Here is a 20,540-nt window from a genome sequence, read left to right on the forward strand (position 1 = left end):
TTATATCTCTTTTATAGCTGTAACTGCACAGCATGGTATAATATAATCCATAACTATATGGGATATAATCCACATCTCTATCGGATATAATCCATAACTCTTCGGTGTCAGAATGACCCAGTCCATTTGGAATTAACACAATCCACCAAAAAAAAAACAAACCAAAAACAAAACAACAACAAAAAAAACCCCCACAAAAACCCCAACAAAACAAATGAAATAAATAAATAAGAAAAGAACCTTTACTATAACATAATAATATGATTTATTCTAACAATTGACTGTTCAAAGTAAAGTTGAAAAGGACAACTGACATTGCAAGGGGAAAATTGGTTATACCTAAGATATTTATAATTCTTGATGCTGCTGTTGCTGCTACTATTGATGATGGTGTATTTCTATCATATTTGATGATGGATATCTTTGAATAAAGCTGAGAAAACATAAACCACTGTATACTACAGTATGTACACTGAAAACATTGAGTTATTGGTAAATGTACAGGGGAGGGGAGAGAAATAATTTTTTTTTGAACCAACATAAACTATATAAGGGAAGAAATAAAATAAAAGAGAGAGAGAGAGAGGGAGAGAGAGAGAGAGAGAGAGAGAGAGAGAGAGAGAGAGAGAGAGAGAGAGAGAGAGAGAGAGAGAGAGAGAGAGAGAGAGAGAGAGAGAGAGATGCAGCCAAAATGAAAGAAAAAAAAAAAGAAATGCTGATTTCGTTATGAAGAGATGTATTTCTAACTTCTGAGCTGATAGTTGTAATTCCAACACCGCTTTAAAGATCATAATACATTATCATTACAGATTCATATTACAGACATACATGTAATGGTGGTATAATATAGTGTAGAAGTAGTAGTACCAGTATTGAATACCTTTATTTTTCTTCTTACGCAGCGTCTAAAAAATGTATAAATTGTTTGTCTATTTCCTTTCTATCCGGTACAAAACTTGCATTCTTCCTTCTTCTCACCACATCGGTAGTATTTATAACACATCAAATTAAAAAAAAAAAAACAACCAAAAAACAACAAAGCAATCGATGATAATAATATGTACAAACTGAGTAGTCATTATGTACGCCATTGTCGTCGTCATCGTCACAAAGACAATTTCAACCAGTTAACTGCCCCTACTATGGGAAGATGTTTATTTAAAAATTTGGCCAGGAAACTCGTCCTTTAAATATCGATCGATTGAAATGACCCTCGTCTTGGCAAAAACTCTCAAAAACCAACCTGGGACCTGGCGAGGTCTTCCTTATTTCCAGGTTCGAAAGTTTTTTTTTTGTTTTTTTTTTTTCCAAGATGGTGGTCTTTTAAATTGATCTATAGATGAAGCATGAATTTTCTGGCCCAATTTTTCAATACAATTTTTTAAGTCCAGAGTACAGCAGTTAACTGGTTAATAATAACAATGTGATGACGAGATTATTTTCCATCACAGCCATAGATTTGTATGGATTGTTCTTCAACATTAAAAAAAAAATGTGTCAGAGAGTTAATCAATGATCTCCCTTTTCCTTGTGAACACTTCACTATTGCTAACTAATCTATTGATAATGTCGTCCTTACGCTTTAAAGTTCTACAACAGTTACAATGAAAAAACATAAACATTAGTTTCGACAAAAGTAATAATAATCCCTTCTCTTCACTGAATCATGAACGTTTCGTCATATTCTTTGATAAACAATTGCTATATTCTTATGTATGTAAAATAAAATTAATAATCCTATGAAACTAGTCAAGAAATGAATGAAAATGGTAACCAATTTGATATGCTCCACTGGATAGTACTACTATTACTATTGTTTTCCTAAGTGTTTTTAAATCTGCAGTCATTGTAGATTTCAGGAAACGATCATTGGATAAAGAGGATCCTGGGGGATCGTCGATGGCACCAAATTCAGTGACGATGACACTAATATGACGTGTGGTGTGTATTCATAAACACAGTAAGATTATTGTGTATTTGTAAACACAGTAAGATTTCACTTTACCCCTACTCGCAATGCAATGAACCACGTAATACAGAAACATTATGTGTATTCGTAAACACAGCAAGATTTCATTTAACTCCTATTCGCACTGACCCGCACAGATTAACAATGCATGATGAGCAGTTGTTCCTTCTGTTTCTTATGTTCTTGTCATTCTTTTTAAGACAGAGAAGACACAATAGAAACCACTTGAGAAACAAGGATACTGATCCATCACCATGGGACTATAACATTTTTAAAAAGTCGATGATCAAAATTGTTTTTGTTTAATCGAATAATAAATTAAAATAATAAATAAAGGAGAAGAGAATGTGGAAGTGATAAATTTTGTTACTTTTTTTTTTACAAATCAAATTATTGTCTGACACACTTTTAGGACAATTCCATGCACAAAAACATTCACATTCACATTATCGAAGTGTGCGCTAAAGTCGTTTTCAACCCAGGAAATGAACTCCCTAACCCCTCGTAAACATGCAGCATAAACACAAAATTCTTTCTCATATTATTTCACTTCTCCCAAGAATTGAATCAAAACAAAACTTGCCACAAGAGTAATTATCATTGTCATTTAGATCATCTGGAATACTTTGATGTACTTTACACACCACCCGTAGTTACGAATTTGTTTTTACAATTTTATTTCATTAGAAAGAAGATTTGAACAGTCAAAGTAAAACAGACTTGTTTTTGAGTTTCCTTCCTTCCTGTTTTATAAAAACTTTTTTTTTTTGTCAACGGCTTACAAAATGACGAACAAGAAATGTAAATAATATTTGATATATAATAATTAAATCTTTTGTAAAATGACAAATCAGAATAATTCTGATGAGCTAATAAATAATTTTGTTTAATACAAAAAATAAGTTATTCATTAATTTCCATTGAGTTTCGATTTGTAAAACTAAAAGGGTTGAAGTTTAGAGTGATTTTACCTCAGCCGTGCTAAAAAATCGAACATATGTATTCACTTTCAAAAATCTTTTGCTTACAGGTAAGACCGTTGACAAAATCTAGTCTAGAATTATACTTGACAGTTCCCTCCCTTGTACATCACAAGAAGAATGAAACAAAATACGAGTATACTTTTTCATATATACTGTATATGAATATAATTACATTAAAACTTCAAAATACAGAGAATCCAATAAAAGACCCGAAGGTCACAACAATAGCTGCCCACAGAAAGGTGGTAATAAGAGTAGACTTGTTGTAGTAGAAGACCCTTGCAATAGATTTAAATTTAACCCTTTGCAGACATTTCGTATCACTTTCACTAAAAGAGAAGTAAAGCAATTCAATCCGGGCTTTATAGAAGCCAAATTCTATCACTGTTACTGTCTCTCTTGATGAAAATGATCAGATAATACAGGAAATCACGGTTTGATAATAATAATTTTTCTTCTCGCCAACTTTTGTATTCCAATGTTGCATAAGCTTTAATTAAGACTAGCTTTTACCTACCCCTACTATAGTTGTTAAGAGAATAGTAAAAAAAAAAGACAAAGAGTTATATGTTTTTTAATTATTGGTCTATTCGAATTGCCATTAGACATAGGCTTCAAAATTAACATACACTGTTACTTAATCAGATACACAATTTTATTTATTCATTTTTTGGTTTTAAGGAAGATAAGATTATGATAAAAATGTTTTGTTTCATTCAAAATCAAAACAAATAGTAAGAAGAAAATCTAAAACAATACACCATGAATTAAAACACTATATGTATGTACAACTGAGATCAAATTAACATATTCTCTATAAAAGAGTTAGATGTTTCAAAGAGCATATGCTCCCGTTTTGTTTTTTTGTTTCGTCAAAAAGTCTGTCATGAAAGTTATATATATAGCAAGGTGATTTAAAAAATCGATCTCGTTCCCTTCAGCAATATTTGGTTAGAGCAACTCACTTCAAACTTAATGTCCTAATTCAATCCCTCCCCCACCCCGCCCCCTTCATAACTCTTTCCTTTGTGTATCTACGAAAACACATGAACAATTTACATCATTGAAACAAAATACAGAATGTGCATCTGGTAGGACTTCGCCTTAGTCTTACACCTAGTCCAAGGCAAGTTAAGTAGAGTTCAAAATTAAACACAACTTATCGGAAAATAAAAAAAAAGAAACACCAGAAATAACCCAAAAAAAAAAAAAAACAACACCAGAAAAAAACAAAAACAAATCATATTAACAACACTGTTGAGATTATGTATAACTTATCATCCAAACATTTTATAACATCATAATATGTATGGAACGGAAAAACACAATTAATGAAAGACATAAGACTGGTGTGCGAACTAAAGTAAACTTGCTGGATTCTAGCACACTCTTCAAATTCCACACGCTGGAGCTGGGTGAGCAAATCTGACTCCCATGAGCCTCCAATGCCGGGGCAAGCTTTTTGGCTTCTCACAAGAGCTTGCCAGAATCCAGCGAGTACTGTACTAAAATACAGATTGGTATGTACTATGTACTATTCATTTTATTTCTTTAATGAACAAGCATACCTATAATTATGATTATTCATGACATATTCCCAATGGTTTGTTTTTGTTTTAAAGGGTTTGAAGGCGCTTAGGTCATCTCAGCGCCAGTAAAAAAGACGAAAATGGGATAGTAAAAAGTTCTAGAATTACAATTAAAGCACACAAGAAAAGATAAGACAAAAGGTGAATTTGTTCAAATAGGAAACAGATGTAGATTCCAAGAGCACATTATCAAAGTACTTAGTTTGAGATCAACTAAAAGTCTCATCCACACACAAGCACAGAGGAATACACTCAAATGTTTATAAACCATAAACAATATGTAAACAAAACATAATACAGTGCATAACAGAGAGATGATTTACAAGACAAAAAATATCATCTCACAAAACTCTAACTATACATTTGAATGTTTCTCTCCTAGCCAAGGCCAGGCCAAGTAATCTCATTCCAAGACAAAGACAGAAAGCATGTTGGAAAACAGATATAGGGGGATAGAAGACACAGCAAGTGCCTCCCTGACCACTTTGGGAGGTCAGGAATCCGACCCAGTATTATTCTGATTGGCCACTATCATCAGATTTGATCAATATCCTCCCTTTCACAATTCCAACTCCAATCATCTGAACCAACCTCTGACTCCATTTTCTTTCTCTCATGAAATAAAATAAAACAAAACGGAATATCGAGTAATAAATAACAACTTTGAAAATGTTTAACAATCAAAACCAATCTTCACTTCTGGACTACTCTATAATCTTTTACCAGGTATTAACCCTTTACAGGCGGGTTTGATTTTGACACTGTATCTCACCACTTTCAACAAGAGAAAAGTCACAATAAAGAGATTTGCAACGCTGTAACTGCACTCTTAGTGAAAAAATGGATAGATCTGTATTCGTAGCAAAAGAAAGAAGAAAAAAATGACAGAGATTATAAAATTGCTTTAAAAAAAAAATGTAGCCACGCCCTTAAAGGGTTAATAATAATTCCCGATTCAAGGTTATGCCATTTCAATGTCACTTTCATAGAGACCCTAAAACCGAACAGTCAGGGTGTGTGATATTCTATCAATTCTTCAAACTAAATCCATTAAGATAGACACGACAAGGTCTTAAATTAGCATCAGAATAATATTCTCAATTTTTTAATTTTTTACTTAAACTGAATAGGATTATTTCTTTTTTAAAAGGAGCTCAACTGTGCTTGTGACACTTAAAAACCATTTGAGCATCAGGAAAATGAAAGCTGATTGGAAATACAGAAACTAGTAGGAAATGAAAAAAGAAGAGAAAGGTTTCGAATTGTTATTTAATGACACTGAAGTCCAACAATATCTATCTATCTATCCTAAATATATTTTGGAAAAGAAAGGCAGAAATAAATATAGCAGAAGAAGGATAACGATAAAATCAATGATGATGAGAGATATATCCTGCAAGCGAAATCCATGAAAAACTGAATGCAACATGGAAATTGAATTATAAAATTGCAATAAAACAGTACTGAACACCCTATTAATATTAGCTTTTAAGTGTTTCTTTTTTCTTTCTTTCTTTAATCTTAACTACAGGTATTTATGATTGACTATACCATTGGAAGCGACTTTTTTGTTGTTATTGTTGTTGTCTTTTAAAAAACAAAGAAAAAACCCAACAAAATAGCTGCGGTGTTATTATGTCTTATCAATAAGATTCCTCTGTTGTTTTGACAGCAATATGGCACAATGTTCTCATTTTTATTTCCCAACTACTAAAGGTTAACAATTTTGTTTTTGTTTTTAAGGGTTTTACGGCGCTTGCAACACATTTAGGTTATATCAGCGCCAGTAAAAAGGAAGAAAATGGGACAGTAAAGAGTTATAGAATTACAATTAAAGCACCCAAGAAAAAGTAAGACATAGGGGAACTGAGAACAAATAGGGATCAGATGTAGATTCCAAGAGCAAACCACCAATGTACTTAGTTTGAGATCACCTAAAAGTCTCATCCAGACACAAGCACAGGTCCCAACTAAGAGGAATACACTCAAATGTTTACCAATTATATAATATAATATGTAAACTAAACATAACACAATGTATAACAGAGAGATGATTTACAAGGAAAAAAATATCATCTCCCAAAACTATAACTATACATTCGACTGTTTCCCTCCCAGCCAAGGAGCTCCGGCAAGGATCAGGACAAAACTAAGTAATCTCATTCCAAGACAATGACAGGAAACAATTGGGAAACGGGTATGGGGGGATAGAAGACAGAGCATGTACCTCCCTGCCCACAATGGGAGGTCAGGATCCCCACCCAGAAAGGTTAACAACACGACCTTTTAGTTCTTATTATTAGTAATACAGTATATGTCACTAGTTCATACTATGTCATACTAGCCATACTAGGTGTTTTGCATGTTAATTGGTAAGTAATACGCAGCCACATCGAATTGCTGAAGAATGTGAAAACAGAGTCAATGAAAAAAGTCTTCACGATTGAAAGAACTTATTTCACCTTGAAATGATAACAATCAACAAATGTCAAATCAAATTGAATTTTTGTTTTCTGCTATTAATGGAGATTTCTTTCACCGAGAGTAACAACAAAACATCAAGTTTGTAAAAACAAGACTAAAAATGAACAATAATGTACATGAATTTTACATTTTCTTTTCCTTGACGCCAAAGGAAACATAATGATAAATGGCAGATATCGAATATATAAACGCACTGATTTCTCAGTGATAATATAATATAAAATGACATGAAAAAAAAAAGGAACTTAAAAATTGCAGTTGATCATGACTTAAGTATGATAAAGAAGGATACAAATAATGAAGCAGCATATGTAAACAAAGTGTTGTATTTGTGTATGCGGAGAGGAGAATCTGAACCTTGAAGAATGGATTTCAAAATGATGCAACTCATTTGATAGAGCCAGTCAATAAAACAAAAACTACCCCCCTCCCCAACCAAAAAAAAAAAAACAACAAAAAAACCCCAATACAACTGTACATGAGAGGATATGTCTGTTTTGCTTTTAACAGATTCATAGGGGTGACATAAGGTAAATAGAGTACCTTATTTAGAAAAGGGAGATGATCCACAACACATAAGAATGTTTGACAAGATTAAGATTAAGGGGAGAAGGTTATGGAAAGAACAAAGGCAGATTCTAGTAACAATCTTCTTGTGTGTCCAGTCAGAGACCCCTAAAAAGCCCCATCCAGACAGAGGCATGAGTTCCCATCAAAAGCGAAAAAAAAAAATCATCTTTTTTTTTTTAAAATGATAAAAATTGAATAAACATCATCTCTTGCACTCAATTTAATAAACACACATTTTAAAAATTTGGCCAGAAAACTCGACCTTCAAATTTCAATCGATATTTGAAAACAAATTTTTTGGTCAAAATCTTTAAAATGTGTTTTTCAGAGTATTACCGATCTGACAATCTACCTCAAACAAAGGGACTCTTGACATGGTCAACACATCCTTTTCAATTCTAGTCGACAGCTCTGGTGGTTTACTTTATGTTTCTGTATAACTCTGAGTGATCTCAATGAAAAGGTTTGGCTCTACTCAATTTTTAATTATTACAAGTATTTTGTAATCAGAAATAAACTAAAGAAAATGTATCTGCATCATGATGCTTAATAAAGAAACAATCTTCTGCTCTGATATTAGTGGTTAACATTTTCGAAGCAATGGCTACATTATATTTGACAACAAATCAACATCGTCACTTTCATTTTAATGAAACCGTATAAAAAAGGTAGAAAAGATACACACATTTCTAATACATGCACAAATAAGACAACATTTTACCACAATCGTTATTTGTCATCATTTTGTATAAATGCATATGGCCATTTCCTTACACTTACAAGCCTTCTGCTTTAATTCGCAAATGCTGGCCTTACAAAAACCCCCCCAGCAAAATCCATTAAAAAAAAAGAGTTATGATTTAAAGCCTGGAAAATGTGTCAATGAAAATAATTTTTGACAGCCGCATGCCTCTGACATTTAACGGTTTACAGGGGGAGTTTTGAGTTTACTCTATTCTGTTATCAGATCTTAACCTTTTCATCTTGAGAATTGAAAGAGTGATATAATTGACGCTTCGGCTCTCATTGCACAGCTGTTACTGAGCCATTGGAGATAACTTACTGGATTACTGTTGTTATAACTAACTAGATAAATAGTAGGAGAAATCAAGGTGCGACATAAATTTAGTCTCGACAAAACAAGGGTTCGTTTAGAAAAATAATTATTCCTTTTTTAAGTGTAGCAAATTTGCATACAAGAAATGTAAATGGCACCAACCTCCTCCATCTAAAAATTTAGATTAAGAATTATGATTAAAAAAAAAAAATTGAATCAGCAATATTTTTTTTGGACTAAGCTGATACAGGACCATCACCATTGCTATATCTTAAATAACATTGACCAAATTAGCTCTTCTGTCTAATGAAGACAATTATATCACAGACTTTTCTTTTGTTTTACCAAAATATCAATAATCATAATACAATACACCACATAATCATAAGTCTTTGGACATTAAAAAAAAATGGGTACACTGAAACTGAAATGTGTATATTTCAGTGGATGGATGTCATGAATTAAAAACAAAAATCACATATAATTAGCATAAAAATGGATAAAACAATCATGACAAAATTGCAAAATATGTTACACGCTCATCACATCCTATTGCAAATCATCACATTCATACAAAAATAGACCATTCTGTAGCTCAGCTATAGAGTATTTACGACAATGAGTGTTTGAAAAAATGCACTGCTAAATTTATATCATTTTCCCTCCTTTGTCTATGTTACTCTTTGAAATGATGTGTTATGCCGCCATGAACAAACCCAAGTTGTCGTCGAATTAACCACTAACTAAAATTCTCATGCAAATGAGATTGTAAATGACAAGATATGAAAACATAAAACATTTTTTTAAAAAATCCTTCGGGTAACAGGAGATTATCCGAGATTCTTTGCAAAGTATTTTTGCCGAAGAAAACAAAACAAAACAAATGTCAAGGAGACAATGCGAACCTGGGATACATAAATAATAAACGCACATTAAATACAAAGACTTAACAACTGGGCCATGGAACCACTATAACGATAAACATTTGACAAGAAGAAAGAGTAACCGTTAAACAGTTTTACCGTGCCATTTTCAATTTTCCTGCCTCCAGTAACATAATGAATGTAACGAATCAACAGTACAAACAATTATGAACAGGAACATTTCAAAATTTAAGTTAAATCAGAAGAAAAAAAAATAGTATATAAATAAATAGTAAAAAATGAAGACATTATTTTAGATGTCGTAAAACACTCGTACATAAACATGTTCTCATCAACTTAAATCACCTTTCTGCCTTTCTTTTTTTACCACCCTAAGATCAAGTCACTCAGCAGACCGTGAAGTCCTGGTAAACCAATTGCTGTGTGTTATCAAAGCACCCACTGTTTATTTATCAATAATCATTTGACCTGCAGCAGGCAAGCCTGCCTCCCTTTTCCCCTTCCCTCCCCTCTTCTAATTGCTGCCTGGATGGGTTAGGGACAGGGGATGGGGGAGGGGGGGATTGGATACAATTATCATATTGAAATTGTGGACCATTTGGCCAAGACATGTTCCTTAATGAAAAGGGAAGGAGGAAGGGTTTGGGCCGGGGGATGGTGGTGATGGAACAGGGGAAGGAACAGAGAAAAGGGCAAGTGTCCCAGCCATAAGAAGATCACAGTATTTTGTTGAAAACTTTATCATTTTCTTGTAACAACTATTTATTACATAGAAGCATTTGTAATATAAAAATTGGAAACATGACAATAAGAATAAAATGCATCGTAAGAAGAATATTTACAAACAGGGAGTGAAAAAGAAAAATTAACATAAAAATACATGCGCCCACTTCTTGGTCTTAAGGGTAATTAAGATTATTTATTATTTGATCAATTTTCTTGTTACGATTCCTAAAATATCTCCTCTTCCAAAAATGGCAAATTTTCAATTGGAAAAATAAAGTCTAATCAAAAAAATACAAAACAACACAAACAAAAAAACCCCCAAATAAATTTATAGAAAGCAGAAAAATAATGAACAATCCCCTATCAACTAATTATGAAAATACTGGTCCAGTAAGCAAGACAATTGTCAACAAAACATGGACACATTATAAAACACACAGTTGACTAAATTTAAAATTATTTACTACTAGACGGTATAGGTACCAAAAATAAAATATAAAAAATTGAATTATTAACGTCCCGACACTGTCACACAAATTACTTCATGGCAAGTACGAATAGTGCCATTTTAATGTAGGGTAAAAATTTGCCAAACAAGTATGCAACACAAAGTTACATAATATCAATAATACATTTAATGTGAATACATTATATTTAACTTTACTATTACCTCTAATTTCTTTTTTTATTTTATATATTTATATAACATTTCATTCTTTTCATGGATGCATGCTTGTACGTTATACCAACAAGACACAAAAATATACACGCACTCACACACACTCTCATTCACTCACACATATGTACAAAGATTATATAACAAACGTCACAGGAGTGTTATGCAGTGCATGTATACGTGTGGTTTTAGGAAAACTTAATACAAAACAAAACACAGAATCAAAAACAAACACTAAAAACCCCCAGTAAAGTACAAACACTGTAATAACATCAAAATTACAGTCCAACGATACAGTATTGCAAGTAATGAGTGCAATTGATTCCTTGCCAACCAGAAAGAAAAAAAAGTCCATAAGTCCGGCAACAACGATCAATCTGTTCTATGTTCCAATCTTATTGTCACAAGTAGTCCTTTCTGTATGTATCCATATAGGGCAGCCCCACCGCCACCACCATCAACAGTTAACACCCATTCTGAGCAAAGTGGAATAGTGGTTTGTTGAATAAGGTTCGTATTTCCAGAGCACAAAAATGATGAACCAAATGATTTCTCTTATCCAAACTGGCCAGCAGTAAAAATCACTCCATCAGCTCAGCTGACTGACGATACATCCCAATAAGAATTTTGAAAACAGATTTATGATTATAAAAAAAAAAAAAAAAAAAGAACAAATAACATTAAATATCATCCTGAATGATACATATAAAAAAAAAATATTTGAGATATAACAACAATAAGAATCTGACCGAAAAAAACAAAGGAAGTAGACAACCTTACATCCTCAACACCATTAGCGAGTTCCTTGGAGCCTTTTTGTGTAACAAGACTGTAGAGATTTAAGGGAGAAACCTTTAACTAAAGGCCTGAGTCATCCGAATAATGGTTGCTATAACCGCTGCCACCACCATCACTGCCCAGACTCTGCACACTGCACTGGTCATCGTTGTCACTCTGGAAGCCACCGATGATGTCAATCTCGTCTGAAAATTAATAGGTCGGTAAATATAGAATTGATTTAAAAAAATAAATAAATAAGTTCAGGCGTAAAAACAAACTGATCTTATCTTCAAAACAAGAATGAAACCTATTCAACTCTTAACAGCACAATATTTTCTCACTGACATAATCAGTCTCGATGAATTCCAATACTAATATCAGAGGGAATAAAATTAATTTACTGGCAGATGACATTACATCAGGACAGTTAAGTTTGTATCCAACAATGCTGATGGTAACAAAAAGTGAAAAAGGAGGAAAACTATCAATAGTTGCCTTTAAGCCCCTTCTATACTGCGTTAACCCATCAATTTTTAAAGCAAGAGATCACTGATAGACAGACTCTAGCTGACTTATGGAGAGTGGGACACTGCACCTGTTTGTTTCACCATACATTAACTCTCTCACTGCTAGTACACTGATTGGAAGAAATGTAAACTTCCTCCCCTAAGTGTGAATCTCTGCGGATTCACATAAAACCATCAGCTTTGATTCAAGATGGTATATAAGAAGTAACTGATTACCAAACTTTTGATAAAGTAGCATCAGAATCAATACTCACAAATGATACCAAACAGAATACCTAACCTAAAGAATAGCATAAATATTCTTATTTGAATATTAAAACTGAATGAAGCTAAAATCAATTTTGCCTCAGAACATAATGAGCAAAATATAACCTCTTGTTTAATCTGCAATTATGTCAGGGTGCTACTGAAAATCAAATCTGAAGTGAAAATCTTTTTTTTGGACTGAATTAATATGTTTCCATCCTAAAAACTAAATCCAATTTCCGGAATTGTGAAGAATTCAAATGTAAATGTCTTTTTAAGCATACAATTCAATTTTTAACTTCTGGTTTACCCTGGCATCGACACATCTAGACAGCAGGAAACATGAGCGTGAGATATTGCATTATTCTGTCACTAAGATTAGTATTAAACCATTTTCATCAAAAGTATTTTCTTAAATTTGTTAAAATCAAATTTAAAAAACAAACAAACCATACAATATAAACACGCACCAGATTCTTCAGATTTTACAGATGAGGTAGATGATAAAGATGAGGAGGATGAATTGGTTGAAGAACTGCATTCACTGATGCTTCTCTCCTGTCGAACACGATAAAGGTTGTGATCACTCTCGTTCATACGGTTCAGCTGCTCCAAACGTCTTCGCAACATTCTGTTTTCCCTCTCCAGTTGATCCCTCAGCAACAGTGCTTTGCGTTCTTTGTCTTCTAAATTCTGTAGAGGTGCACAATATTTATACTATAACAGAGATATAACAGGAAAAAAGTGGATTTTGTTCAGGTGTTTAATTAGTTTTCTTGATATAAAAAAATAAATTATATTAAAAAAAAAATTCCCTTTATTCATCCAATAGGGGAAATTTTTCTCTAGGGTCTATTCAAAGGGAAGACTAGAATAACCCAGGCGTCAGCCGCAGTGCAGCGTCCCAAATTGAGCTAGGGCGAGATGACTTGCTCAAGGCACACAGCACAGCGGCGGGTGATCAAACTCGGTACCTCCGGGTACAAAGCAAAGTCTGTACCGCTGAGCCATGCTGCCCCCATCATCTGCTTCTTGAGATACTGTTCTATTAAGCTTGTAAAAGGTAAAGGTGTAAATTATCATCTGTCTGTGTGCAAAATGATGTCCAAAATATATATACTATAATAAAGATATAACAACTAAAAAAACAAAAAGTAGATTTTGTTTTTATTAGTTTACTCTTGTTATCTGCTTCTTGCGATATTGTTCCATTCAGATTGTAAAATTTAAAGGCATTTCAACATGGGTTTATGTTAAGGATGTATTATTATGATTTTAAGGAGGGAGGAGTGTCTCTTTCAGTTACACCTTGCGGTCCATTAAAGCTATATGGCTGAGTTTATCTCCGTTTCTGTTGCACTTAACAGACGGTAGCAATTGCTTACTACCCTTTGGTTAAAAAACTATATTCTCATGAAAATCACTGCCCTTCAGATAAGATAACGGAAAACGTCTTAAAATATTTATGATGCAAGGGTTTATCAGCCACTACATTGATTAATATAAATATGGAAGGCTTTTCATTCCTAATAAAATGACAAATTAAGCAGCACTATAGAGTAAGAAGAAAAGTACCATAAAAAGAACCATATTCATTATTAAACACTTGAAAAGTAACCGAGTAATAAAAATTAAAATTTGATTTGAACTCTCCGTAAAATAATCTAGTCAAACCCTGAATAAAGGGGGATAGGATGCAGCTCTTATAAATTAGACCATAATATTATTATTGGGGAAAACAACATCAAGTGTGGCCAAACTGGTTCCCAAAAGAACTGGATGATATGAATCCAATATTCTAATTTATGCGTCAAGTGTGCGAAGACACTTGGTAAATTCTAACCTTTATAAATGATCTAGCTTTGGTTAAGAGACCTAAGGTTGTGTGTCGGGATGAATCCACACCGGTTGGAACCAGATCTTTTAATCTGTCAAGGTAATTCCTCAATTGGGCTCTCCTGAGAATAAGAAAATGGAATGCGTAAGACAACACTTAACCAAAACATTTGAATAGTTTATTTATTCTAAGAGAATCTTAGATTGATAACACTGGTAAAAAAACAAAAACTTTAAACAAAAACAAAAACACTGACTGTGGCAAGAAGAAAGTGGACTGGGGTGTCATAATAATAAAATTGTTGTAAAATGAGAGAAAGGCGACCAGTTGGGGTGGGGTGGGGGGGGGGAGAAGAGAGAGTGAGAGTGAGAGAGAGAGAGAGAGAGAGAGAGAGAGAGAGAGAGAGAGAGAGAGAGAGAGAGAGAGAGAGAGAGAGTACTAATTATAAACATTTTTTTACAAATTCTATTTTGCTCTGGCACTGGATTCAAATTCCACCTTGCTCACTACAAAACTTCATCACTGTTGTAAATCGGGCTTCTTGAAGCCCGCCTCTCTCTCTCTCTCTCTCTCTCCCTCGCGCCCGGCTCTCTTGGGAAACGCTCCGGTTTACATGTAGTTAAAAAATGATGAGATAAATCATGATTTGATAAAAAAGACTTGGGTTATTTCTACAAAATGTTTTGAAACCAACAAACATCACCATTTATTTCTAAAAATTGAACTTTTTAACAAATTTCTTTATCATAGGCACAACTTTATAACACTAAAATTTAATTCCACACTGTAATTCTCTACTGTATGCATCAGTCTTGGAATAAACATTTACTACTATGGATTGCTGTAATTTGTCTTAATTCGGTAAATGTGGAGCATTTCATTTATTTTATTTTTGTTGTTGTTGTTGTTCGAAATGAGTAGCGCCAAACAGATACTATCATTTCTTTTTTACATTGATTTTGCGCAGAAAACTTTTGCTAAATGAGGACAGACTAACTTATCCAAAACAATTAAACATACAAACTATTTAATTTGGCATTACAGAAAAAAGGGGATTCTATCATTATGCGGCAGAAATGCTGTAGAGGAAGCGAGTGGCTAATCATTCCAGCTTCATTATGATCGATATTCAGTGGAGAAAAGGATGTAGGGTGGTGTATGTCTTGGGAAATTGGAGGAAGGATGGGGGTCGAGATGAACTGTCGATGAGAACGCATTTTAGGTCTTGGATAATATGACTCAGTTTCATAATTAATCAGTCTTAAATAATGCAAGAGACATAAACTGCTAGTCCTAAAGCCTAAAGCAAGATACGTTATGGAGACATGAACGGAAATAACTAGATAGACTTGATTGGGGAAACCCGACGTATACTTGTTTGCAGGTCTGATAGCCGAGAGCCAATTATATCTTGCGGCCGCGTGTTGCAAGCTCTATAGTTGACAAAGAGATCGCATTCGCGACGCAAAACTTTATTAATTGAAACCAACGTTATCCGGTGTTCGAATATTCTCAATAATATATGCACATATGTGAACGTAGACACCAGCAAAGCAAAACAAATAAACAAAAAATAAAAATAAAAACAACATAATCTAAACTAAACAAATAAACAATACCCCCCCCCCCCCCCCCCCCCCCCCCCTCCATGTGAGCTGGTAAGGAACGGGCAGATGTGATTTTCGACAGCCGGTGGAGAAATAAGGTCGGAGCTACGAGCTCTCAAATTTGTAAATACTTATACGTCGGGAGAAGTCACATAAAATGTATGAAAAAGAAGAAGAAGAAAAAGCTGAGACAATCATAATAATCATAGAGAAAAACAAAACAAAACAACGCAACAAAAAACAAGCACAGACACACACACAAAAATAGAAGCGTATGAAAAACAACACACTGCCTACGTGAACCTGACACATCAGCAACGAGAGGCCTTGGGATTTGGATTTTTGGCAACACTGGCAAAACTCGATCGGGCAGGCGAAATTTTCACCACAGCCGGAGTAGCCCTCTCGCATTTATTTTCTCTCTAGCCTGTCGCTCGCTACACTTTGTTGTGAACATAATAGCATGACAAAATCTCGTTTACCGCAATGTCATATAATTCAAACGGACGTTTATTATTATTATTATTATTATTATTATTATTATTATTATTATTATTATTATTATTATTATTATTATTATTATTATTAATTAAAAATATATTATGAAAATTAACCTAACAATTTTCTTTTGTTTTCTCTCCATTTAATTCATTTAATTGGGATTTCAAACATTAATAAATTCGAAAAGAATAAGTTAGAGAGAGAGAGAGAGAGAGAGAGAGAGAGAGAGAGAGAGAGAGAGAGAGAGAGAGAGAGAGAGAGAGAGAGAGAGAGAGAGAGAGAGAGAGAGAGAGAGAGAGAGAGAGAGAGCTGACTTCATAAAGCTGAAGTTCAACGCGACATTCTTGCTTTTCCACTTGCTATTCTATTTTAGGGTTTTAAAAACGGCCTTGAGAAAAAGCGATGAAATAAATGAACAAACGAATAACACTACCCTGCGTTTCCTGGTTCATTTCTTTTTTTTTTTTTATTGCCCTCCCCGAAACCACATGAAAGGTAGATGGGCGGAGGGTACATACCAGCGCTGGTACACACGCAACATTTTAGACAATTGAGTAGCCTATTTGTAAAACGAAAAGCAAATTAAAACAAAAGGAAATAAAATTATTTAAAAAACAAACAATAAACAAAACCCATAAACACTAATATAACAAATCACATAAAATATAAAACAAACAAAAAAACCCAACAAAACAATACCTCCCCCCTCCCCCAAAAAAACAAAACACAAAACAACAAAAAAAACAAACAAAAATTAAATAAAAATAAACCAAAAAACAAAACAAAAAAACAAAGCCGTGAGCATACCAGAACTGTGTTTACTTTCGTGAATCATTCTCTAGAGCTAACTGCCTAAATTAAATCTGATCTTCAATTCAAGCAACAACATGGGATTGTTGACAAATAAATAAAAGCCTCAATGCATTTAATGTCAAGTTTTCGGGTGCCTGATTCTAAAGAAAAAACGCAATTTTTATATTTGAATCACTGAATATAGTTACAAGCTTAAAACTATGAGTAAATCACATTCCAAATGTGCAAACTATTCTTAACAAGAAGTCTGGACATTTTTCAAAAATCAACCATCCACTACAAAACTGCACCTTACAATGCCATGACTCTTCCAAAGAGTATTTTTAGCGCTTAAATAAGAGGGGGAAAAAGATAGAAAGAAAGGGACAAATAAGAAGAATCCTCTTCAGTCCTTTTACTATCATTAAAATATTTGAGCGCGCTTATATTTGTAAGGCCTAAAACATGATGCAGATGCCTCATGGTTTAATTAATTCCGAAGAATAGTCGACTACTTAGCTAACAGCTAATCACAACTTACCTATTTTTTTCCAATTCATTATGTGTAGACCTGTGAATTAAAAAAAAAAACACAAAATTTTTTCTTTCATTCGCTTTCTTTCAATGTGTGCACAGTAGTAATAATGTAAGCTATGAAATAATCCTCAAATGAAAAAGCACTTCTTGATAAAATCCATGGAAATAAAAATCAAAATAACATTCTACAGATAATCCGAGATTTCTTATCGAAAAAAATTGCACGAAATGAGAACAGGAGCAGCTTGTAAATAAATCCAGCACATATCGAATGAACAGATTTCACTTATCAGTAATATTCCAGATAAGAATCAAAGTTAAAAAGAAAAAAACAAAAAAAACCAAAACAAAATAAATACAGACTAAAAAAAAACCCCCACCCACCCCCCCAAAAAAAACCCCACCAAAACAACAAACTTAAAACCTTACCTATTTCCTGGTGTCTTTTTTGTTTTTGACCTTCTCTTGGAATTGTGATGGGAATTATATTCACTTGGCATGGGTAATGTAGATGCATAGCCATGTTCTGCTTCTGAAAATAGATGAGAATCAAATCAGTTAAATTGAAAATAATAATTGGCGCTCGTTTCTGTACACAAAATCAAAACTTTAAAAACTAGGGAAGCCCACTTAAATTATAGACAATAATTATACATAATTGCTCACCTTGATTTATATATTTTGTGCCTACAATCAAGGTCTTTATTTTGCTTTTGTTGGGGTCAATTTCTTTCTTTGGGTACAACATTTTTTATTCAAGATAATTGCGTATATGTGAACGCTGATACGTTGAGGAATCTCTCTCATAAAAATTATTGATAAAGTCCTGACTTTATAACGATGCCTTGCCTTGACAATGGTCCTAAAGTAAAAATCAAATCCATCGAGATCAATAATCGCTCCAAACAAAGAACACTTGAAAAATCGTATTGTAACTGGAAGTCGGCGAGGATCCGATAAGCTAGTATTCTTACAACTAGAAAACTGATTTCAAGTTTGTAAAACAAATTGTTTGACGACATTACTATGTATTCATGAAAGTAAGTGCACTTATTGTAGCGACAACATCGTTTGCTAAATTCTAATTTTCACTCCCAGGCTCAGAGGTCATGAGAACATTGGCTACCTACTTGATTTCTGTCAGAGAAAAATTAAAAACTAGAGTCGAAACTAATTTCACCAGCTTTTTTTTGTTGTTGTTGTTAACAACAGTGTAATATCTTTCTTCAAATAAGCTATTAATATTAAATAGACTAGTTGCAGTAGAGGAGGAAAACAACTCCAATGATCTCAGCTTCCATGACCTGCCAAAACGAGAAAATCTCATATTCCGGTTCGAGGGATCGTTTGTCGGCCGATAGATTCTCTTCACTATCAAAATGTGGTATACGAGGGTGCTAAGTGGCAAATAAAGGTTTAGAAATATATGAACCAAGCTGTCTTTTTTCTTAGCTAACTCATGGAATGGATAAAGACGTCCGATCATTTCCGAACCTCAGTCAAGTTCAATGTAAGATTCAGCAGATGACCTGAACTGACATCTATACTTCTACAAACATGACTACGTAAGCGTATATTTCTCACCTCTGTCTCGTCTTTCAATATATTCAGCGGCCTGTAATAACTGTGCAATGCTGTACATTTTAGTAAAAATTAAAATTAACTTTCCAGCAGGCCTCAGAAATATAAATCCAAGTTTGAACTGTCCTTATTCCAACTCTGTTACTTCCAGACCTCTGTCCTCAAGCTACCCTCACGAATACTGGCAATAACAAAACACTGTGCTGAAGAGAATGGAAACACACCAAGTAGCTCACTCTTGTTTACAAGAATCTCGGCACTCCATTGGTTCCTTAGATCACATTTGGACCAATCAATGAGCTCGTTTCATATTGACGAGAGCCCACACTCATGTGATGGCGAGTGAACCTTTGAAAATCGCACGCACACACACAACGCAACGGGCTTGTGTGCTGCTTGCTGACAACTCCCCTTTTAACTGCATGTCACCGTCCCCGCGGCGGCACTGGCTTTGAAGCAGAGCGGGAGGCAAAGAGTAGGCCTAACACAACGGGATCCGAAATCTGGTGGAGAAAAACAACCAAGTTGAAAAGGGAGAGGGGCGAGAGGGAGATTCTCAATTTTCATTGCGGTTCATAAGCGTAAACAAACCACAATAGAAGCATTGCATCAGCACGCCCTGACACGCCAAAATCGATGCTTGTTTGACAACCTCGACTTTTTTTTTTTTGGTTTACCTGCTGGCGGAGTGTGAATGTAAGAACTTGGAAACTGTTTGTTTCATGTTTCATACAGCTTTATGGTTGTTTATCTTTGGAGATAAAGTTGGTTTGTATACCAAAATTAATTAGGTAAGGACATGGATATCTGATCTACATTGTTCTAATGGACAATATCTTGCTTTGGTTTGAAAGTACTACCATTGATCCCACAACAGTTTGGGATATCAGACCTGCAATTAAGTTAAGTCGGTAAGAACTATATTCAATGTGTTTGTTAATGGGCCATCAGATAATTCACGGGTTTAATGTTGAGGCGAAAAGTGCACCTTTCTGGTATGAAGCAAAGACCGTACCCCTGAGCCATGATGCAACGTCCAAATAATAATAATAATGATAATAATAATAATAATATGCAACCAAACGCTTCCCGGTACTTCGTTCAAGCTGAAATCTGCCGCCAACTGACAAAATACATTTTTAAAAAAAACCTTTAAGTATCGGGTAAATTTTACAATGTCTTGGATTTAAGACG

At 33.9% G+C, this 20,540-nt stretch overlaps 1 protein-coding gene across 2 annotated transcripts; it reads right to left on the minus strand.

The window, feature by feature from the left end:
* Positions 1-5,676: 5,676 nt before the first annotated feature.
* Positions 5,677-19,793, minus strand: LOC144966001 (max dimerization protein 4-like). Of its 2 annotated transcripts, XR_013644136.1 has the most exons (7): positions 19,350-19,793; positions 18,195-18,297; positions 17,770-17,799; positions 14,335-14,449; positions 12,962-13,184; positions 6,803-11,921; positions 5,677-6,251 (listed from the first exon to the last, which is right to left on the minus strand). XR_013644136.1 is itself a non-coding variant. In XM_078901980.1 (6 exons), the coding sequence occupies exons 1-6, from the start codon at positions 19,405-19,407 to the stop codon at positions 11,797-11,799; spliced, it is 654 nt and encodes a 217-aa protein (XP_078758106.1). In that variant the 5' UTR covers positions 19,408-19,793; the 3' UTR covers positions 5,677-11,796. The 2 variants fall into 2 exon arrangements, 1 of the variants encoding a protein (XP_078758106.1); XM_078901980.1 differs by having other exon boundaries at positions 5,677-11,921.
* Between the last annotated feature and the right edge of the window lie 747 nt (positions 19,794-20,540).

This window comes from Berghia stephanieae, chromosome 2 (assembly GCF_034508935.2).
Source record: "Berghia stephanieae isolate SIO BIC M18660-M18661 chromosome 2, UCSD_Bste_1.3, whole genome shotgun sequence".
Taxonomy (NCBI): Eukaryota; Metazoa; Mollusca; class Gastropoda; order Nudibranchia; family Aeolidiidae; genus Berghia; species Berghia stephanieae.

Coding starts and splice junctions, on each gene's coding strand:
- LOC144966001 (XM_078901980.1), bottom strand. CDS start 19,407: ATGTACAGCATTGCACAGTTATTACAGGCCGCTGAATATATTGAAAGA. Junction 14,450..17,769: donor AATGAATTGGAAAAAAATAG/GTAAGTTGTGAT, acceptor TCTTATTCTCAG/GAGAGCCCAATTGAGGAATT. Junction 13,185..14,334: donor AAGCTAGATCATTTATAAAG/GTTAGAATTTAC, acceptor GCACCTCTACAG/AATTTAGAAGACAAAGAACG.